At 38.8% G+C, this 20,809-nt stretch overlaps 1 protein-coding gene across 1 annotated transcript in view; it reads right to left on the bottom strand.

The window, feature by feature from the left end:
* Nucleotides 1–5,614: 5,614 nt before the first annotated feature.
* LOC129771137 (zinc finger protein 271-like) overlaps nt 5,615–20,809 on the bottom strand; it is a 44,680-nt gene continuing 29,485 nt past the window's right edge. The window contains exons 2-5 of the mRNA XM_055774524.1: nt 12,181–13,831; nt 6,940–8,273; nt 6,763–6,830; nt 5,615–6,697 (exon numbers count right to left, since the gene is read on the bottom strand). Coding sequence (XP_055630499.1) covers nt 6,298–6,697; nt 6,763–6,830; nt 6,940–8,273; nt 12,181–13,321 — 2,943 coding nt within the window. The 5' untranslated portion in view covers nt 13,322–13,831 and the 3' untranslated portion in view covers nt 5,615–6,297. The remainder of the gene's footprint in view (nt 6,698–6,762; nt 6,831–6,939; nt 8,274–12,180; nt 13,832–20,809) is intronic.

Genomic DNA, 20,809 nt, shown 5'->3' with positions numbered 1-20,809 from the left:
TGCAATGCACTGCTGAAACGGAACGAACTCAACCCATTTTTAAAGAAGATGGTGACTGGTGATGAAAAGTGGATCACGTACGACAACCTAAAGCGAAAAAAGTCGTGGTCGAAGCGCGGTGAGCCGGCCCAAACCATCGCCAAGCCCGGATTGACGGCCAGGAAGGTTTTGCTGTGTTTGGTGGGATTGGAAGGGAATCATCCACTATGAGCTGCTCAACTATGGCCAGACCCTCAACTCAGTTATCTTCTGTGAGCAGCTTGACCGTTTGAAGCAGGCGATTGACCAGAAGCGGCCAGAAATGATCAATAGGAATGGTGTTGTTTTCCACCAGAACAACGCTCGGCCTCACACATCTTTGATGACCCGCCAGAAGCTACGGGAGCTCTGATGGGATGTCAATTTGCACTCACCGTATAGTCCGGACCTGGCTCCAAGTAATTATCATCTCTTCCGGTCCATACAAAACGCTCTTTGTGATACTAAGTAGGCCTCAAAAGAGGCTTGCGAAAACTGGCTGTCTGAGTTTTTTGCAAATAAGGAGGTGGGGTTTTTGAGGGAGGGGATAATGAAGTTGCCTTCTAAATGGCAACAAGTTTGCGAACAAGACGGCGCATATTTGACTTAAATTGGATAATTTTAAGGATGTTAAATAAAGCGTCAAATTTCGATCAGAAATACGACAGTTCTTTTTCCCCAACCCTATATCACAGAAACGACAAATTACGACTTAATCTATAGTGATGAATAGAATCGTGTGTTTGTGTTTCGCTTTTTATACGATATTAGATATACAGAATATATACTTTGATCGACCTTATATATGACTATAATTCGATCCCACTTTATATACGATTTTGAATATGCAAAGTTATACGATTTAATGTTTGCTAGAATACATATAACATAATTGGACGCGATATACATTCATCCAAGACACATTTGGATGATATATGATAACTAGCATATACACGCAAAAATGGAGGCGATTTACGTATAAACCATATTTTATACGCACATTAAGCCGTCTATAACTATATACGATGATTTTTATACTGATATGCGATTTGACCAGACAATGCTATATAAAATGAATAGAATGTGCGTATATAATACTGCATATCGCGGTACTAGGATTATCCTTAAACCGATGACCGACTTAATCCATCTGTCCGTTCACGAATCCTCGTCTTGACGCGACGGTATCGGGGTAGAATTCCCGGCGGTGGGACAGCGACTGATGCTGTATCAACTTGCTGGTGAGGCGGGGAATTCCCAACGCTGGGGCAGCAACTCGGACTGCAACTTTGAGCGGTGAAGCGATGGAAATCAGGAAACTTTACTGTAACTCTTCTGAGCCTTGACAAAGGCTTTTGTTGGGGGCGGCTCAACACAACAAAGAAAGACTCGTGACACTATAACAATTCACATCTATTTATTTCGACTGTTCCATACAGAGTTTGAGATGAGAATGAATATTTTAGAAGAATAGCGCTGGTATTTATACCATTTGTTGGGTAGCGGTTGCTACCATCACATGTATACTACTGTGATGCTGATGATCTCGGGTTGTTCGCTCCACCCATATTGCGTGCGACGCAACACCATCAGTGATATAGAAAAAAGTGTTTTTGCATTTTATACGATTTCGGATACACATGATGCATCCTTTGATTGATATTTAATATGATTGTAATTTGATGCGAATGTATATGCGACCTAGCATGTGCAAAAGTTATACGATTGATTGTTTACAGGGATGACAATTGCTTGGGAATTAGTTTGGATGAATATACAACTTACACTTGCATCTAATACGCCTATTGATATATGTATATACTATTTACTACAGGCAAATAAAAACTGCTACAGAATTACAGGTAGAACCCCGATTATCCGCGGAATAATCTGGCAAGGTCACTGCGTATAGCGAAAATCGCAGATAACACAATAAAGGTCTAAAAATGAGGTCTATGCGCTCTGCTATACTATGCTATGAGCTCGCGGATAGTCGGGGTTCACCGTATATTCCAGATAGTCGTGCGGGATAGCTGTTGTTTACCATCCAAACAACCGGGGTTCGAATCCCTAAAAAGAATCCCGGAATAAATTTGCTTTACCATCACCTCCACACATTTTAAATATTTACAGTCAATCCCAAAATTGAGTGTGCACCCCGTGTTGGTTTGTTATTTTTGAGTTTTCGAGGTTTAAAAGTAGATAATGGAAGCGACTTATATTCATCGTAAAATCGATCCTTTTTACCCTCATGTAGTGATAAGAAAAAAAGAAAAAATTGTTACATTTCCACTTCATGCTTGAAAAATAAACGAAAAATGTTCAGTTCAGACATGACAAAATTGAGTGCACAGTTCAAATTTTTCTTTAAAATCAGTTCAGAAATGTTAACAGACAACATAAATCAATCCCATACTATTTGATATGGCCCCCTCTGGCGTCCAGCACTGAAAGCGCCGTCGCAAAACTTCTGGTTACTGTAAATGGAATGCTCTCCTAGGTCTCCTGTTTCTCCGTTTTGAGTTCCGCTTTGTTCCCTGGATTTTCATTTCTCGGACGGTTTTTAATTTCCCGCCATTAATGCTCAATAGTGTTCAAATCCGGTGATTGTGGAGGTGTTTTGAGTTCATTGGCGCATTATAGAGCAGGCACTTCCACACGATAAGATCAGTTTGCTTCGGGTCATTATCCTGTTGAAGGTAGTAATCACGAAGGAAATCCGATTTCTGCACAGGAGACTTCAGGTTACGTTTCAGGATGTTCAATTAAGCCATCTTGTCCATCGCCGAATCGATAAACTCCATGGTTCCAGATCCAGAAGCCGCAATTGCACCATACATCAGCTGACTGCCGCAGCCATGTTTTACTGTGGGAACCAAATGTTGAACCTGGAGCACCGATCCTGGTTTCCTTCACGCCATCTTCCTTCCATTCGATTACTATTATTATTTATTGGAGGGAAAAGCCCACAAAGTGGGCACAATACCTCATTTTTTAGGTATCAAAAGACTACATAAAATCCTACAGATACATTTACTTAAACCTAATTTTAAACTGAACGCGAACACTTTAAAAAAGGTCTGGATACAAAAACAATCAATTAATTAGAAGAATACCGTAACACAAATTCTTAAGCCTAACACGGGACACATTGAAATCGAAACAATTGTAACACTTATTGAACGCCTCGCACATGCCGGTTCTCGGCTCATTTGCACCGTAGATCGTACGAAGGACTGGGACTTTTAAAAAAATAATGAGAACGTAGATTCACGCGTCTGATGTTGATGTTCAGTTGTTGCAATAATGCACCACAATCAATATCAGACCGCAACAGATCAGCGATAAATATAGATTTCGAAACGTCGCGGCGAACGCTTAGTAACTGTAGATCCATTAAAATGCATCGGAATTTATAATCTGAAAGATTGAGCCGATTCCTCCAAGGTAACCAACTAAGAGCAAACCGTACGAATTTTCGTTGGATGGATTCGATGCGATTCACATCGTTACCGTAAAAAGGAGCCCATACTACCGATCCAGTACTCCAGTGTTGAGCGAACCAAAGATGAGTAGAGATCTTTTAAACAAGAAACATTCCTGAATTCTTTGGCGAACCGAAATATGAAACCGAGTGGACGTGACGCCTTGGCGGATACGTAGTCAACCTGATCCTTAAAGGTTAGTTTCGAATCAAGTATGACACCCAAGTCTTTGATGTTTGACTCACGATTGATAATATGATCCGTCAGGCAATATGCGAAACAGATTGACGATTTTTTCGTACAGAACGTGATAACTGCACATTTTGAGGCGTTTATCACCATTCTGTTCTTGTGACACCAATCAGCGAAAACGTATAACTGCTGCTGCAGAAATAAAGCGTCACCTCGATCCTTTATAACAGAATTCAATTTGAAATCGTCGGTATACGACAGCTTCATGCAAAGAATAGAAAAATGAACGTCGTTCAAATAGAATAAAAAGATGAAGGGTATTAGGTTCCCTGAGGAACGCCAAAAAATACTGGAAACGATTCGGAAATATGATACCCTATTTTCACTGTCATATGTCGACCGATAAGGTAAGGAAGCCAATTAAGAGGAGAACCGCGGAAGCCAAATAACTCTAATTTGACAATTGCAATGTCATAATTAATTTTATCAAATGCAACCGAGAGATCGGTGTAAATAGCGTCGACTTGATGTCCCTTTACCATCTCGCGTATGATTGAAGAGGTGTATTGTACGAGATTTGTAGCAATAGATCTCTTCGGCATAAACCCGTGTCGCTCAGAGGCAATGTAGCTGGAACAATTGTACTTCAAATAATCCAGCACCAACAGTTCAAATAGTTTAGGGACTGCACATAAAGCAGCAATATCGCGATACTTCGTAACCGATTGCTTATCACCCTTTTTTGAATATAGGAAAACGAACGAGAACTTCCAGATCTCGGGGAAAATTCCAGAATTCAACGAGGGTTGAATATCGACGCTAATGGTGAGAACAAAACTTCAATGCAGTTCTTAATGACAAGCGAAGGTATTCCGTCTGGACCAACGGAGACAGAATTCTTGAGACGGAGGCTAGCTTTTCGTACGTCATCACCGGAAATTGGCGGATGCGACCTAATGACACGATGTATAGGAACCTCACTAACGGCAGCTGATATATGGTCTATAGACAAATGTTCGTTGACGAAAACACCGAAAACACCTCTTGATCTACATTGAGCATAGAAAAAGGTAACCCTGACTCTTTCCTTTGATCATTCACGTGTCTCCAGAAACTTTTCGGATTCACTTTAAGCTTGTTTTGTAATTCACGTTGATGGGCTTGGTAAAGCCGATTGTTATGTCGCTTATACTGTTTGTTGGCGTTGTTATAATTCCGTTTTGACACGATCGTATGCTGTTCGCAAAATTTCTTTAAACCAGCACGTTTATATGACTTTAGTCGCGTCAGTCGAAGATTGGACCAAGGTTGGTTAGTAAGTGGGGACAGAATTTTCGCGTTCGCGTCACAATCCCGAAGTTCATCGTCCCAGTTGATATGATAAAAAAGCGATCATTCCCTCGAAGTCAGCTTTACGATAATCGTAGGAAACGGTGTCTATCGTACTACGAAACGAACAAGCCTGACGGAAACGTAATGTTACTTGTAGCGGTGGATGATGTCTGTATCGTTTGAATAGTGGTTCGGGTGCCTCAAGAACCGAGCAAAGAGATTGGTTTTTGTCTCATCTGTATAAAGGACCTTGTTCCAGAACTCTTTAGATCTGTTTACATATGCCTTAGCAAACTGTAGTCTATTTTCACCATATTCACCATTGAGATGAAAGACTTTTTACGGGCTACACGAACTCTCAGATTGTTCCTTTATGCTACTCTTCGGACAGTGTCTGCGTTGACAGGTCATCCAATGATGTCGGCTACTTCGGTAATCAATTTAGGAATGTTATTTAGGAATTAATATGACCCTCGAAATTGAACTTGAACAGTAAAAATAAAGTACATAACAAATTACAACATTGTTGAAAACATGGCGAAGAGAGGAATATTTCGGATCCTAATATAACATGAAATTTCCGTTCAAATGATTTCATCACTTTGTTGTACGCAGAGTTTGAAGTGAACTCGATACAAATATACATATTTCATGTAAAAACAATCTAACATCTTCGGGTAGTGACTACACAAAAGTATACCTAAATTTTGCTTGCCGTTCGTTTGTACACCAGAGTTTTAAAATTCAAAGACGAGAGAAAAGCCACTAGTGTTTTCCCTTTACACAAAAATCGCATTAAAATTAAATGCTCAAATTCATCGCTTCATTCGCAATTTCACGATATCGAGGAAAATGTTTACATATATACTGTAACGATAACTGTCAGGCTCGGTGCCTTTCCTTTGAATCTACAGCTATTTTAAATAAAAACCGTAAAAAATCTACAAGAAAATTGTGTTTCTTTTTCATTACCCTAAGCTAGATTATAGATTATCTTGATTTTTTGTATTGTTTGTTATATGCGTGTGTATGTATGTTTGTGTGTTTGTCTGTTCCGTGCAGTGTTGATTTCAATATAACCATTTTGTGTTCCGATTCTAACCAGAAATTTGATGAAACACTTGCACTCTTTGCATGACTAACTCGGTGTGCTGACTGGTGCATCCGAGAAAAATATTGTCTTCGTATGGACGTGATACCAAGAAACGTGATCAGCCTACACATGTATGCCTATTTACAACGATTCGCCAAAAAGAAAAGTTCGAAGCATTTAACCATCTAATGGCTCGATGCCATGTTTCATCTTCTGATGTCGAATAAGACCACTCCCGTCAAGGAAGCTGGCATCGCATAGATGGCACTGAAGCACCCGAACATCGCCGTGTGTGTTCCTGTGCGCCTTCAAACTGTCGGATCTGGTAAAACTTTTGCCGCATACGTCACATTCGTACGGACGTTCCCCGGTGTGGGTGCGGAGGTGGATTTTCAGTGACTTTGGCCATGCGAATTCTTTCTTGCACAAATGGCAGCGATGTTTCGATTTCGGACCCGAAGGTTCCGAGCCAGTACCGGCACTCGCACGAGATGTGCTGTCGTCGTGTTCATAGCCATTGTTGTTTTCGTTCTCCTTTTCCTCTTCCTCTTCATGTTGTTCTTCCTGTTCATCATCCCTGCAAAAAAAGAAACATGCTATGTGAACAACACATTGAATGGTTGAACGGCGTATTTTACATACCCTTCTTGATCTTCGTCCTCATCCTCATCATCATCCGAGTCCTCCTCTTTCACCATTATTTCAATGACCTAAAACGGCAACGACTATTTAGCTAACTGATTTTCACCTTTAATCGATATTTTAACTATAGCAAATGAATGGCATTTGTGCCGTTCTCATGATACTACCAGCGCTCACCTGTTCATCCTCACTCTCGTCATCTTCCTCATCGTCCTGTTCTTCCTCACCGTCCTCCTCCACCTCCCCGTCAGACCTATCACCACGCAGCTCCTCTTGATTGCCCTCTGATTGACCGTTCCTACTTGCTATCGACCCGTCGTGCAATCTTTCTTCGTCCGATTCATCACCCGAGGTAGTATTGTCCATCGAGGCCAAATTGCGCTGACTCATGTACGCTTCCTGACGGTGAATTTTCTCGTGTGTTTTTAAATAATCCGACCGGATGAATGCCATGCTACACTTGGAGCACTTGTAGGGTTTTTCGCCTGTATGCAGCCGGAGGTGCATTTTCAGTGTCACAGCCGTCACGAAAGTCTTGTCGCACTCGGAGCACTTATACCGACCGTCTCCGGTTCGTTGGAACTCGATCCGATCGGCCAGAGCATTGGTCATCGGACTGATGGGCGACTTTGTCTTAGCCATTCTTCCGGTGAGGCTCGTATCGGTGGTCGAATCATCATCATCATCGTCCATCGTTTCCCCGTTTACTTCCGCTAGCGCCTGGCGATGTCGTTTCGATTTGAAGTGTTCCTTCAGATAATCGACTCTGTTGAAGGATCGGTCGCAAATATCGCAGAAAAAGGGCTTCTCTTCCGTGTGGGTGAGCGCATGCTTTCGCAATAAATCGCTGTGAGCAAACATCTGGTCGCAGATCTTACACACGTACTGACCATCACCAGCTTCGATAAAGTGATAGTTTTCTGGATGAAGTCCAGCGCGTCCAATTTTAGGTTTCTGGGGACTGATTGAGTCACCACTATCGGCCGTGCCGGTCGTCGTGAGCCAACTTTTTCCCATCATCGGGGGCGTAATCACCGGACCATCCTTCCAGTGTACTTTCAGGTGCCGCTCCAGATAGTCCGATCGAATGAACGATTCCGTGCAATGGCTACATTTGTAGGGTTTTTCGTTGGTATGTATCCGGTAGTGTATTCGAACCGTTTGCTGGTGGGAGAAAACTCGCTCACATGCGGTACACATGAATTTCCCATCGTCCGTGCGAATGCAGTACTCCGGCTGGTCGGGAGGTTTCCGTTCCTCGGGCGGTTTGAGCAGTGAGATGCCGGTGGATTGTGGTCGGGCATTGAGCGGTTTCAGGAGTGATAGCGATGAGGGAACCGAACTTGTGGTGCTTCCCGCGAAAGCGCCAGAAGACACCGTCGAGGTATCGATCGATCCGGGAGCCCCCGGATCCTCGCCGTTGTCTTCGATGTGTTTCTTGAGGTGGCTCTTCAGGTAGTCGGGTCGTATGAACGCCAGATCACAAAGGGGGCATTTGTACGTGTCGATATCTGTGAATGTTTTAGAAAAAGATGATATAATTTAAATAGATGAATGGACAAACAATGTTGATTATACAGATAAAATAGGCTTTTCGAAAGTTCCCAACTATCGATACAATGCGATTTCATATCTGAAATAACAGTAGAAGTAAATAGCTAAAATGTTTATGTTATGTTTGCTTCCGGTTGTGAGAACATGCCTTTTTAGCAGCGTTTATTTCCCTCGATGCCTGATTCAGGTCAAGAGGTCAACGATTTGAACACTCTTATACAGTGGAATTGCAGAAACATCTTCCCTAAACTGGACCAATCCATATTTTCAATTCACCGATCTAACTGTGATGTATTTTTTCAAACAAGGTGAATTTTCAAGACATTAACATTATTCGCCTTGAACGAAACGACTCGTTCGGTGGCGTACTATTGGGGATAACAAAAAAGTTACTCCTTCTATAGAGTTACTCTTCCATCGACGATAAGCATTAAAGTTGTCGCTTGTCAGGCACAAATCAATGGCAAAGATCTCTGTGTTACCTCGACATATATTCCTCAGGGAGGCAATGGAAGTATGGAAACAAATATCATCGAATTTGGAGAACCGGTCATGTACGTTTTGTTCATTGGCCCAAAAAATGACCTGTGAAAATTTTTAGCTCAATCGGACATGGTTTAGGTGTGTCTCAATGTTTTTGAAGTCCCAGGTTACTTTTTCTTTTCTCTAGATAACACCAGATCTCGACGTTTTATGCATTTTGGCATTGTTTGGCATCGAAAAATTTATTTCGATTTTCATAATTTCATGTAAGAATTGCGCGTGGGTGGTAATCCAAGATCCCCACGATAGTGATCAATAACATCCACGACCGCCAATGAATCAGTAGATACTACGTATGACCTCACGAAAAATATTAAGTGGAGAAAATTTGCGGAAATAATATCTGAATCAATCGTTTCGATGCATGAACTTCGTCCCCTAACTTTGTATCAGGGTTGATTTACGAAAGCGCATTTCAAGTTCAAAAGAACAGTGTACATGCTACCATCATCTTGTCCTCCATCACTTTGGTGGAACAAGGAGTGCCCAAAGGTCTACCTTGAAAAATCGTCTACCTTAGAACAAATTAGGAAAACTGGATTAGTGGAATGGTTTCGAAAGTACCAGGTCACTCTATGAGTCAAACTGAAAGTTTGTCAAGCTATGAGCACTGCCGTAATCTCGCAAAGTGACGTAAGTGCCATAGGGAAGAATTTTCAGTACGAGGCTTTTCTTAAAATTGCATGCATAATTAGCATTTTGATGGACTGTTTTTCATTGAAACATTTGACAGGACAAGCTTTTCGAAAACAGTTATTTCTTACAAGAATGAACGCCTGTGACTCTCATTATGCTTTTGCACTCATGTTAATCTACGAGATGATGGCAGAGCACTCTTTGGAATACGGCTAGGAGAATGCGTGGCTGGAGCCATACAAATGAAAGTGGGGAATACTCTGACCGTTGGGGTTTCAAATTTGAAAGGAAGGCTTGCCCCGTTTTCGTTCCTACGTCGTAGCGACATTCAGCTTCAAAGCGGTTTAAAGAATTTTTCGATGATAGATTTGTGGGGCTCAGAATGGAAGTGATATAAGTGACTTGATCGATTTCTCTTCATCAACTTTTTCTTCAGTTAACCATTCACGAACGAGCGCATTTTTCTAGAAGGATGACCAGTTGGTCGACGGATTTTTAAGAAATTAAATGCTTTATTTCCAGAGCGAGAGGAGTTGCTCGGAATGGAATGCTCCAGATCACGTTGCATGCATAAAAAAGGCATAACCTAACATAATTACTGAAATAAAACGGAATGCCGCATGTATGGCGGCATTCGTTCACTAAGGGTTAATAACTCACCTGCAAAAACGTTCCAATTTGAGTTTGCTATAGAATCCGATAGATGAGGTTCTGACCTATCTTCCAGATTGTAAAATACAGCTGGGAATGTATTAGCAGCTAGGTTATGTTTGCTGAACTTTTTATACTAGTTCCTGGAACTGAATATTGCCTCGCATTACTGGAGGCAAGTGAGATTGGAAAGCCCAAAGCCCTCTCTGGTATAGTTTCTACATGAATGATATGGATGATTGTCTAACTAGAGACTGCACGCTGAGACAACTTGCAGACTATGGAGTTATTTCAACACGGTTACTAATCCTGTCGTTTTGCAAAATTCGACGCAAGATACTCTGGACAACCTGTTCACTTGGCTTTTCAAGCTGATTTCAAATGTACCCGGGGAATACACATTGCGTGTCTAAAACAGAAATGCCAGAAAATAATTATTTTTTTCCAAACAATAACCGGAACATGGTGATGTACCCAGGAGATTATCATTAAGTTGTACAAAACAACGATTTTATTGTACAGATTTCTCATCCGTTGCCAGATCATGAATCCATTAGTGATTAATATATCCGAAAATCTACTCCAACTGGCTCCTCCCAGATCATCTACTCTCCGATGTAATTCCGCCGAAATTTTCGGCGGTACACACGGTAAAAACGAAACGAACAGCACGTCATTGAAGCTCGTTTTACGAGTTATGCCGGCACTACACGATGCTACGAACACCCCCGAATGCTGGATGCTCGATGATTCGACGCATCGTGTAGTCGACTGACGAGCTACGAACCTCCAATGTCGAGCGTCGAACATTCGCGTTGAAAGGGAATCCGTTCGTTATGGATTACTTTCCAACGCGAGTGGCACTAGTCAAAGGATTTTTGTCATTCGTTGATTCGACACTCGATGACATTCGATACACCGCTACACAATTCGTCCGAATCTATCTTTGACAGATTGGTTTGTTTAAGTTTTAGATAAAGAAACTATGAAATTGATTCCTAAAATTCGAAATATTCGGCAAAATATTGCAGTTTAATAATGTTGATTTCAAGCATTTTTAATTTACAGCCCGATATCAGTATAATTGCTACGGCAGCAATTTCAATACTCGCATCGTCATCCAGTTTCCTAACGTTTTTGATGGTAAATAAAAACAATAAACATTCGATCCAAATACTCGCCGATTGCATTGAATCAATCATTCACTTCACCGTGTAGCAGCACATTCGTCACAACATTTGTCGATTCATCGAGTCAAATGTTTGAGTCTAACACTCGAGTGAAACGTTGGACGAATCGTGTAGCGCCCGCATTAGTGAAGCATCAAAGATAATAATGGATTTTCAGGCAAATTGAACACCCGTAAAATAGAAATTATGAATGAAAATTAACTTCTCCGCATCAATATAGTGTTCATTGTGAATGGAAAACTTTATTTTCTTCAAGGCAGGTTTAAATCTCTCGTGAGCGTGAACGTTAACAAACACTTTTTTGTTATTAATTCTCAGTCCATATATAAAAAGCGAGGAAAACATCTTGAAACAGTCAGGAGAAACATTTCCCAGTTGAAAAACTCATTCAAACACTATTCGTTTTGATAAAAATGGATTAATTCAATAGTTCTATGTCCCAAGGCATTCTGAAAATTATTTCACCATGAACTGTAAAAGGATACGTTAAGAAACAATCGAATTTCAGTGAAAAGTTCCATATGGATGCCGTTTTCTTCATCCGGATCTCTACACGGATCGAAAAACCTCGTTGCTTCGTGAACTGTATAAATATACAGTTACCCGAATTACTTTATTAAAGCTCGATGTTTATTTACTTCACGTTCTTTGTGAACATTTGATATGAACGTACATGAACATTCTATTCACCTCAATTTTCTGACATGTTTGTTAATCTAGAAGATAATCTAGGAGAAGAATTTGATTTCAACCAAAACCAAACGTTTGCGTTCGATCTGCTAGTCTCAAGACCAATCATCCAAACGCAAACATTGAATGAAGCCACCAAAGAGATTAAACTTACCCGTGTGTGTCCTTAGGTGCACTTTCAAGGACGTTTCCTGCGAGAATGTTTTGTCGCACCGTGGACACTGGAACCAGTCGTTATCGGTTTTGGAAACCTCCCTCAGCAGCGCCGCCAGTAGACTGCTCCGTTCGTCACCTTCAGCGCCGCCCTTGTGGCAGTTTCCGCGTTGTACCATCTGGTGCTCGCTCTCCGATGAACTAGCACCCCCATCGCCAGCCTCGTCATCGCTGGATTCCGCTCTCGAGACGGAATTAGAAGGTACCAGATCTTCCAGCTTCCGCAGACTGATTCGGGGTCGTTTGGATGTTTCTGTTGCGTACCCGTTATTTTTGTAGTCCAGCGTTTTGAAGTGATTCGACCGATGGCACTGCAGGAAATCCTGACGAATGAAAGACTTTGAGCAAAGGTCACATTTATAGGGTTTTTCTCCAAGATGCCCTCGCATGTGGCCAATCAGTGGGTCACGAGCGTCGAAAGATTCCTCGCAATAGGTACACGCGTATTTTCCGTTTTCATCCACATCTCCGTACGATTCGTTGTCCGATGCGCAATCCACACCCATTGGAATGTTATCCTTCCGTTCAGCAATGCCATCGTGCTCGGTTCGAATGTGCCTGAATAAGCCTCGGTTAGTGGCAAACACCCCAGAACACGCTGTACAAGTGAAAACCTGTTCGTTTGTTTCGTGGGACTTCATTATATGGTATTTAAGATAATCGGACCGCACAAAGGACCTATCGCAAAGTTCGCATTTATACGGTTTTACGTTGGTATGAGTGCGAAGATGCACCGTAAGGGATTTTAGCCAGGTGAAGGTTTTGTTGCAATACTCGCATGTGTATATTTGCTGGTTCGTACGTTCCGCCGCCTTCGATAAAATTGATTCCGCCGTAGCCATTACGTCTTCATCTTCATCCTCATCGTGTTCGCTTCTCCCTCGTTTTCTACTAACCTCAGGCGGGCAATCCAGTGAATCATCACCGGACGCCATACTGGTCAAGAAATTAATATGGTCCTCATCGATTCCCACCACGATTTCCTGATCCGATCCACTATGGTCGTCGTCGCTTTTGGCATTTTCCTGCTGCTGGTCATCCACGTCCTCAGCTTTTTCCTGTTTCAGCTCGACCTTGTACATTACGTAGTCACTATGCGACCGCAATCAACGCATGAAAATCCGTCGTCACCGTGCTAAAAGCTTCTTTTTCTCGCTCCTTCCTCTGCCTTCTATGACTTCCTCCACAAGAAAAAAAATTGCTTAATCGCTCTCTCTGTCAATTACGACGATGACATATAAAAAATCCGTGATTCCGTACAAGAATCAAAACATTCCCGATCGCAAAGAAAACGCAATCATTGGAGCAGCCACACGATTCCTCTCCCGTTTGCAATAAACCGCCCGTATCCGTTTCCTGATACTGTCAAGAATGCTGACGAACAACGAATCTAGCACACACACACCCGTTACGCGAAGGTTACTGCGATTTATGCCCCGAAATGTGCTGTTCCGTCCGCTGCAGTAACCCGTCGTGATAATCTCGTCAGCATCTCAGCCAAATACAATTCTCGCACACACAGGCTCGCGAAGTACGAAAAACACAACACTACGAAACGGAGACAAAGCGAAATGTCAAAAGCGTACTGACGGCTAAAATGAACAAAACAAACCAAGAGCTGAATGTTAGTTCGTGTGGTATCCATTCTAGACCAATAGGGTTACCATAATCGTGCGGGTAACTGCGAAAACCAGTAAAAATCTAGTGCTCTGGAAGGTAATTTTCTTGAAAACATAAAGTTAAAATATTTATTTTGTTTTACGTCCTGAGCATCTTCAGTACTGGGCAATGATGCTTATAGCGGCATCAACCAGCTTAGAGGAGCAGGGTTTCGTGGCCTTTCTTGAAGACTGACAATGCCTATTGTACCAAGCCACCACACTCTAGACAGTTCCCCCGAAACCAGAAAAACGATCTTTGACGATGGATTTTCGGAACAGAAGGAGAACCGAACCCGAAGCATAACCCGATATGAATAAATTTGTAGATAGCAACACTGTACCTTCGATGTCCCGAATACAGCTGGCTTAAACCAGAAAAAACTTTTCAATTGTTACTCTCAATATGTTCCCGAATGACGTCCTAGCAAACATTAAATCGTATAATTTTGCACGTGTTTTCTATTACTATTAATTAAGTTATACTTTTATTCAAAAAAACTTTATTTATTTCTCGTCGCTCCACGCGGCCGTCCGCGTCGAGTGTCATACAAGAACTCTCTTAATCCTAGTTACAAAAGTCTTAAGCTAACTTAGCCAACAGTTTGTGGAGAGTTTCATTGGGAGGAGCCAAGTCGATTTCAAAGGGGAATAGCCAATCAATCGAATGCAGTGTTCGATGTGAATGGTGTCAAGAAATAGAATTGCTTACTGCGCTCATAAGCGCGCATATCGATTTCATGAGAAATCGTAAAGTGTCACGACGACTTTGTGTATGGTCGCGTATTTAATCAGAATAGAACTGGGTTTGTTTTGGTTTTTGGTTTATTGCCTTTAGCTGCGCGCGACATGATGTAAGGGTGCATTCATATCGCCCGCGCATGTTGGCTTGTTTACATGGACGAATGTGGGAGAAAAACAATTAACGAAATAATGCATAATGCGCTTGAGGAATGTTTCGTGGGAATCGTAAATTGAAGTGACCACGCATGAGTCATTTATTTTGAAACAATCAATTGCTTATGAGGAGAAGATAATGAGCTAATTTGTATATTGGGAGTTTTAAGATGGACTTTGGAACGGGGTTTGAAATCATACTACACCATCCCTCTTTAAGAGAATGATGTAATGCAATGGAATCATTCTTAGTATTCAGATTATGGATTAATTATTCCTTGGCTTCTCTCAATGTTACAAATATTGTATAGACTTTTTATAGGTTTCTAAACTTTTATTTTCCAAAGCTGTTGGTATATTGTAAACAATGGTATGTGGTTTTGTATAATATTGGTAATTTGATATATTTCTAAAGATTTCTATAAATAATTGTAATATAATTGGCTTTTGCGAATGAAGTAACTTCTCTAAAAAAAATGAATGTTGTTTGATTTTATATTGTTATTAACCTGTTTTTGTGTACTGTCTGTGTATGTTCTGTTTTGGGGTTCTGAATCCTGCAGTTTGTATCTAGTATTTCTTGAACTATATATGGTCCGTCATAGAATGGATCAAGTTTTCTTCTGTTTTCTATTTTTAGATAAACTTTGTCATTAATATTTAAATGAATTGGGTTACTATTATTTTCTGAGTTGCTTGCTCTTTGAATTTTCTGCTTAATTAACTTGTCTTTTGCTATTTCGTTAGATCGTTGTATTTTAAATTTTAATTCTTTACTATATTGTTCAAAATTATATATTGGTTCTGTTCCTTTTTCGAATAATTCATGTGGTAGTTTGGCTTTATTTCCAAAAATAAGTTCATGAGGGGTAAATCCATGATCTGAATGTGGGGTTGTATTATAATTGAAAGAATAGAATTTTAACCATTCGTCCCAATCAGTTTGATGTTCGTTAACGAAAGATCTCAGGTATTCATTTAAACACCTGTGATTTCTCTCCAACGATCCTATCGTCTGAGGGTGATAAGCTGTACTAAATTTTTGTTCGACTTTAAGCATTTTACAGATCTGCTCAAAGACTTCATTATTGTATTCAGTTCCTTGATCAGAGCGTAAAATTAAAAATGTTCCGTAAGTTAAAATAAAATTGTCTACTAACGCCTTAGCAATTACGTTAGCTTCTTTTGTGGGTACCGGAATCAATACGACATATTTTGTCAAATCGCATTGAATACTAACTGCATATCTATTGTTGTTGTGACTTCTAGGCAAAGGTCCAACAGTGTCTATGGAAATAACTTCGAATGGGTAGGATGACGTTGTTGTTACCACTTGTTTTTCCTTGGTATACTTTATGATTTTGTTTCGTTTGCATAATTCACAGGCCTTAATGAATTCTGCAATCGATCTTTTCATATTGCTCCAATTGTACATTTCTCTTACTTGAAGGTATAATCTATGTTGACCAATATGTCCTCCAGTAGGGGTATTGTGATAGTTGTATAATATTTTTTGAATATCTTCCTTTTTTGTTACAAATATTGGTGGATTGTAAATAATAATTTCAATTGAATACACTTGTGCATTTGCTAATATTTTAAAGTTTTCAATTGATATCATTTTAAAAATTTCATCTTTAGTTGACAGCGCTAATTTCCTTTGGTTCATTTTAATCATTGATTCTTCGACTTTTAGAAGTGCAGATTCTAATGTCTGACTTCCATTTGTTGCTGCACTAGCGCAAGAATTTTATTATTTTTCTTCAATATAAATTTCATTTCATTTTTGTCAACTTTTGTTTCAAGTTTGATTAATTTGTTGGTTTCTGATGGGTTGTTTGTCATGTACGTAGAGAAGTGATCAAGTTCTCTTGGTACAGAAATCTCTTTATGAGATGATGTTCCTATACTATCGTCGTTTTTTATGTTACGAGTCATTGCTCTCGTGCTTACTCCTAATATGTTTAATTTCTTTAGTTCGTCAGAGGTTGTTATTATTCTTGACAAAGCATCGGCTCCTACGTTAGATTTTCCTGATATATATTCAATTGTAAAATCATATTCTTCTAAATCAAGACGCATTCTGGTTAATTTTGACGTTGGATTTTTCATTCCGAACAGATAAACCAATGGTCTATGATCTGTTCGCACTAAAAATTTTCTACCCTATAGGTAAGGTTTGAAATAATTTATAGCCCAATGTATAGCTGTTAATTCCTTCAGAATAACTGGTTTATTTTTCTCGCCAAGTGTAAAAGTTTTACTTGCAAATGCTATTGGTAAATTTCCATTTGGTGTTTGTTGTGACAATACAGCTCCACAACCTATGTCTGAAGCATCTGTTGTTAATATAAATTGCTTCGTAAAATCTGGATATTGGAGTAATCTAGGTGACATTAATGAATTTCGTAATATTTTAAATGCATTTTGGCAATTATCTGTCCAAATAAATTTTGAATCCTTTTTCAGAAGTTGGTTAAGAGGATTTGCAATCAATGCAAAATTTGGTACAAATTTTCGATAATAATTACAAAATGCAACGAATCTTCTAACTTCATCCGCATTTTTTGGAATTGGATAATTTTGAATTGCTGAGAATTTAGTATCATCCGGTAACATGCCATATTCTGTTATTTTATGACCTAGGAAGGTAACTTCTGTGCTAAAGAATTTGCATTTTTGAGCGTTGAGCTTCAAATTATAAAATCTTAATCGTTCAAAAACTTGAGTCAAATTTGAAATGTGATGATTAACTGAACATCCCGTGACGATAATGTCGTCGATATAAATGAAAGATATTTCTGGGGTTAAACCGGCCATTGCTATGGTCATCATGCGTTGAAAACTGTTTGGACTTATATTTAATCCAAACGGTAATCTCGTAAATTGATAATGTCCGTTTTGTGTTGAAAATGCTGTAAATTTTCTAGACTCAGTATCCAAAGGTATTTGATGAAATCCTGACATGAGATCTAAAGTTGAAAAATATTTTGCTCTTCCAAGTTGGTCTAAAATATCATCAATTCTTGGTAGAGGAAATTTGTCTGCTAAAATTTTCTTGTTTAGTTGTCTGAAGTCGACAACTAAACGCCATTTCTTGTCATTATCACAAGATTTTTTTGGTACTACAAGAATTGGTGAATTATATGGTGAAACCGAGGGTTCGATTATATTACTCTCTAACATTTTATTCACCTGTCTATTTATTTCATTATGTTGAGCATGAATTGTCTTGTAATTAGGAATATATACTGGAACTTTGTCGTTCAGAACGATATTCTGCGAATAGAAATTGTTTTGGGTCACATCCTCTTCCGGAAGACAAAATATATCTTGATATCTACTAATTAAATTTTTAAACTTGTCTTTGGCATATATGGGAATTTTTTCTGTATCAATGGTCTTAAAAATTTCATCGAATCTATCACTATTAAGTTTTTTGTTATTACCATTAAGTATTGAGTAATTATTTAAAATACTTAAAGTAGGTTTAAATTCTGAATAGTGTATATACAAAGGTTTGCTTGTTGTATTTACAAATTTTACATAGGGTTTTGCTGGTGAAATTATAGTATTTCCACAGAAAACTCCTGGATAAATTTCTTCTGAATGAACTACCATATCTTCTATAATATTCAAATACGGTATCCTTCTAACTACTTCACTTCGGCTTGGTAACATGAAGCCTTCTTTTAATTTATCTTCAATTGATATTGAAATCTGTATATTAGCTATATTAAAGGTAAGTAGCCAATGTTCGTAATCTATTAAGCACTTAAAATTTATTAAAAAATCTCGTCCTAGTATACCGTCTGCTTGTATTGGTAAGTCTGCGGTAACTAGATGAAAATCATGATTTAAAGTTAAAGTATTATTAAAACACATAGCTGTATTTGTTATTCCTAAAGTTTCTACGCTATTTTCCGTAATTCCGGTTAATTTTATTTTATTATTAATATTTACAGGTTGATTTGGGAGAATATTTCGTGCTTTAAACAACGAAATATCTGCACCGGTGTCTATGATCAGATTGCATACTTTGTTTCCAGTCATGTGCACTTTGACCTGAATAAAGTTTGATGCATTTAAATTTATTGTCAAAATCGGTGAGCCTGACCGTAACAATTGCCCAGTTAGTCGACATCTGTGCTCAATTGTTACTGGTTGGCTAAAAAATAATCGGGATTGTAATTTCCTGATTGTGTCGGTTGATTGTTATGGTTATTTGTATTATTGTTGTTGAACGGTATCAAAGCTTGGCAATTATTATCTGATTCGTTCTGTGGATAAAATCGATTATTGCTTGTATGATTATTCAGTCGAGGAATGTCATGCTGATTAGCAACGTACATTCTCGTTGGAATGTTGTTTCTATTGAAAGTTCCGTTAGGATTTCTATTAATATTTTGGTTGAAATTTCTTTGAGAAGAGTATTGTTGAGAGCCTTGGTTGAAATTTCTACTAACGGGATATTGTTGCCAATTACGATTGAAGTTTCTGTTGTTATTTGGATATCTATTCTGATATCTGCCTTGAGAATAATTTCTCTGATTAAATCGGTCGTTCATCATTGGATTTCTATGGTTAGAATTGCGATTTATATATTTGTTATTATTCTGACCAAAATTATTTGGTTGTCTGTTTTTGATCGAATGTATTACTACGGCATTTGTGTCTCTATTTTCCGTTTTCTCATTCTCCACCATGACATTGATGGCTTCTTGGAGATTATCAAATTTATCAATCTTCAGCATCATTTTTATTTCCTTATTTGATGTTTCATTTATAAGGGTCTGAATGGCTGTCTTTTGAGACATTTTCCTAGCCACATTGTCAGGAATTTGTTCTCTAATATAAGTGTCTTTCAATTTATCTGTTAGAACCTCGAGTTGTTTTGTAAAATTCTCGATTTCATTAACAGATTTCAATTTCAAATTTTTCAGATTAGCTACTGCTAAATCAGAAGTCCCTTTTTCTTCACAATTTGATTTTATTCGCGTTGTGATTTCGTCATAATCAGTTGGGGTGGCGGAGAATAAATTTCTCGCTTTACCACTCAATTTCGTCAAGATTATTTGAATAGCTGCAGCCTTATTTTCCTCTGGTACTATTGTACTAGTCAGATTAACTGCATCTATAAAACATCTTACTCCACCTGGACTTCCATCATAGGTGGGTATTAGTGTTGCCAATTCAGCAGCTGTTTTGATGCTTAATGCCATTTTGCTTGGTTTACGTGTTTTGAAATACCAAATTAAAATTTTTACCAGTATTTTTAATTTGATTCTCTTTTTAATCAAATTAATTTCGCTTTTTACTCTTAATAATGAGTCTTCAGTGTTTAATTTGAAAGGGTGTAACGAACTACTGGATTTTCCATATGTTTCCGGTTCACTGTCGTATTCCCTTTGTATTACTTCTGATTCATCTAAAATTTTTATGGCTTTCTGGTATATTTGTTTCAGAGCACCATAAGTTTCAACTTCATCATTCCAAACTGATGCTCCTAGTCGATATTCAAACGATTTTAATACAGTTCTATATTTGGCTATATTTTCTTGCAATTGTTGCCTTTTAGATTCTATATTATGCAATGTTCGTGGTCTGTTTTTATTTTTATTTAAATTCTGGTATTCCTTTTTTAGATATGATTCAATTTCCTTCAGTTGGTCCATTTAACACATAGTTCTTACAAATTTCATTATACGACTCTAACACAACTCATTATATATTTACTTCGTATAGTATTTGTTCTTTCATAATAATAAAATACAAGATATTGCGATTATAATGCCTTTTCTGTTTATTAACTAGTATTTCTTTTGATTCTTATTTTGTTTGTTAGCTAATCTCTGCTTTCTTCTTTCCTTTTGCCCTGGGAGTTTTAACCAAGTGATTGGATCATCTCCAGGTAATTCATCGATTCTATCTAGTACATCTTCCCATGTATTAGGATTATTGCAGTGTTCAAATACTTCATTATCGGGTGCGAAAGGTCCTTCGCCTTTGCCCTTG

This window comes from Toxorhynchites rutilus, chromosome 2 (assembly GCF_029784135.1).
Source record: "Toxorhynchites rutilus septentrionalis strain SRP chromosome 2, ASM2978413v1, whole genome shotgun sequence".
NCBI classification, from domain to species: domain Eukaryota; kingdom Metazoa; phylum Arthropoda; class Insecta; order Diptera; family Culicidae; genus Toxorhynchites; species Toxorhynchites rutilus.
Note: the sequence above shows the minus strand (reverse complement) of the source record. Positions and strands in the feature narration are given on the sequence as shown.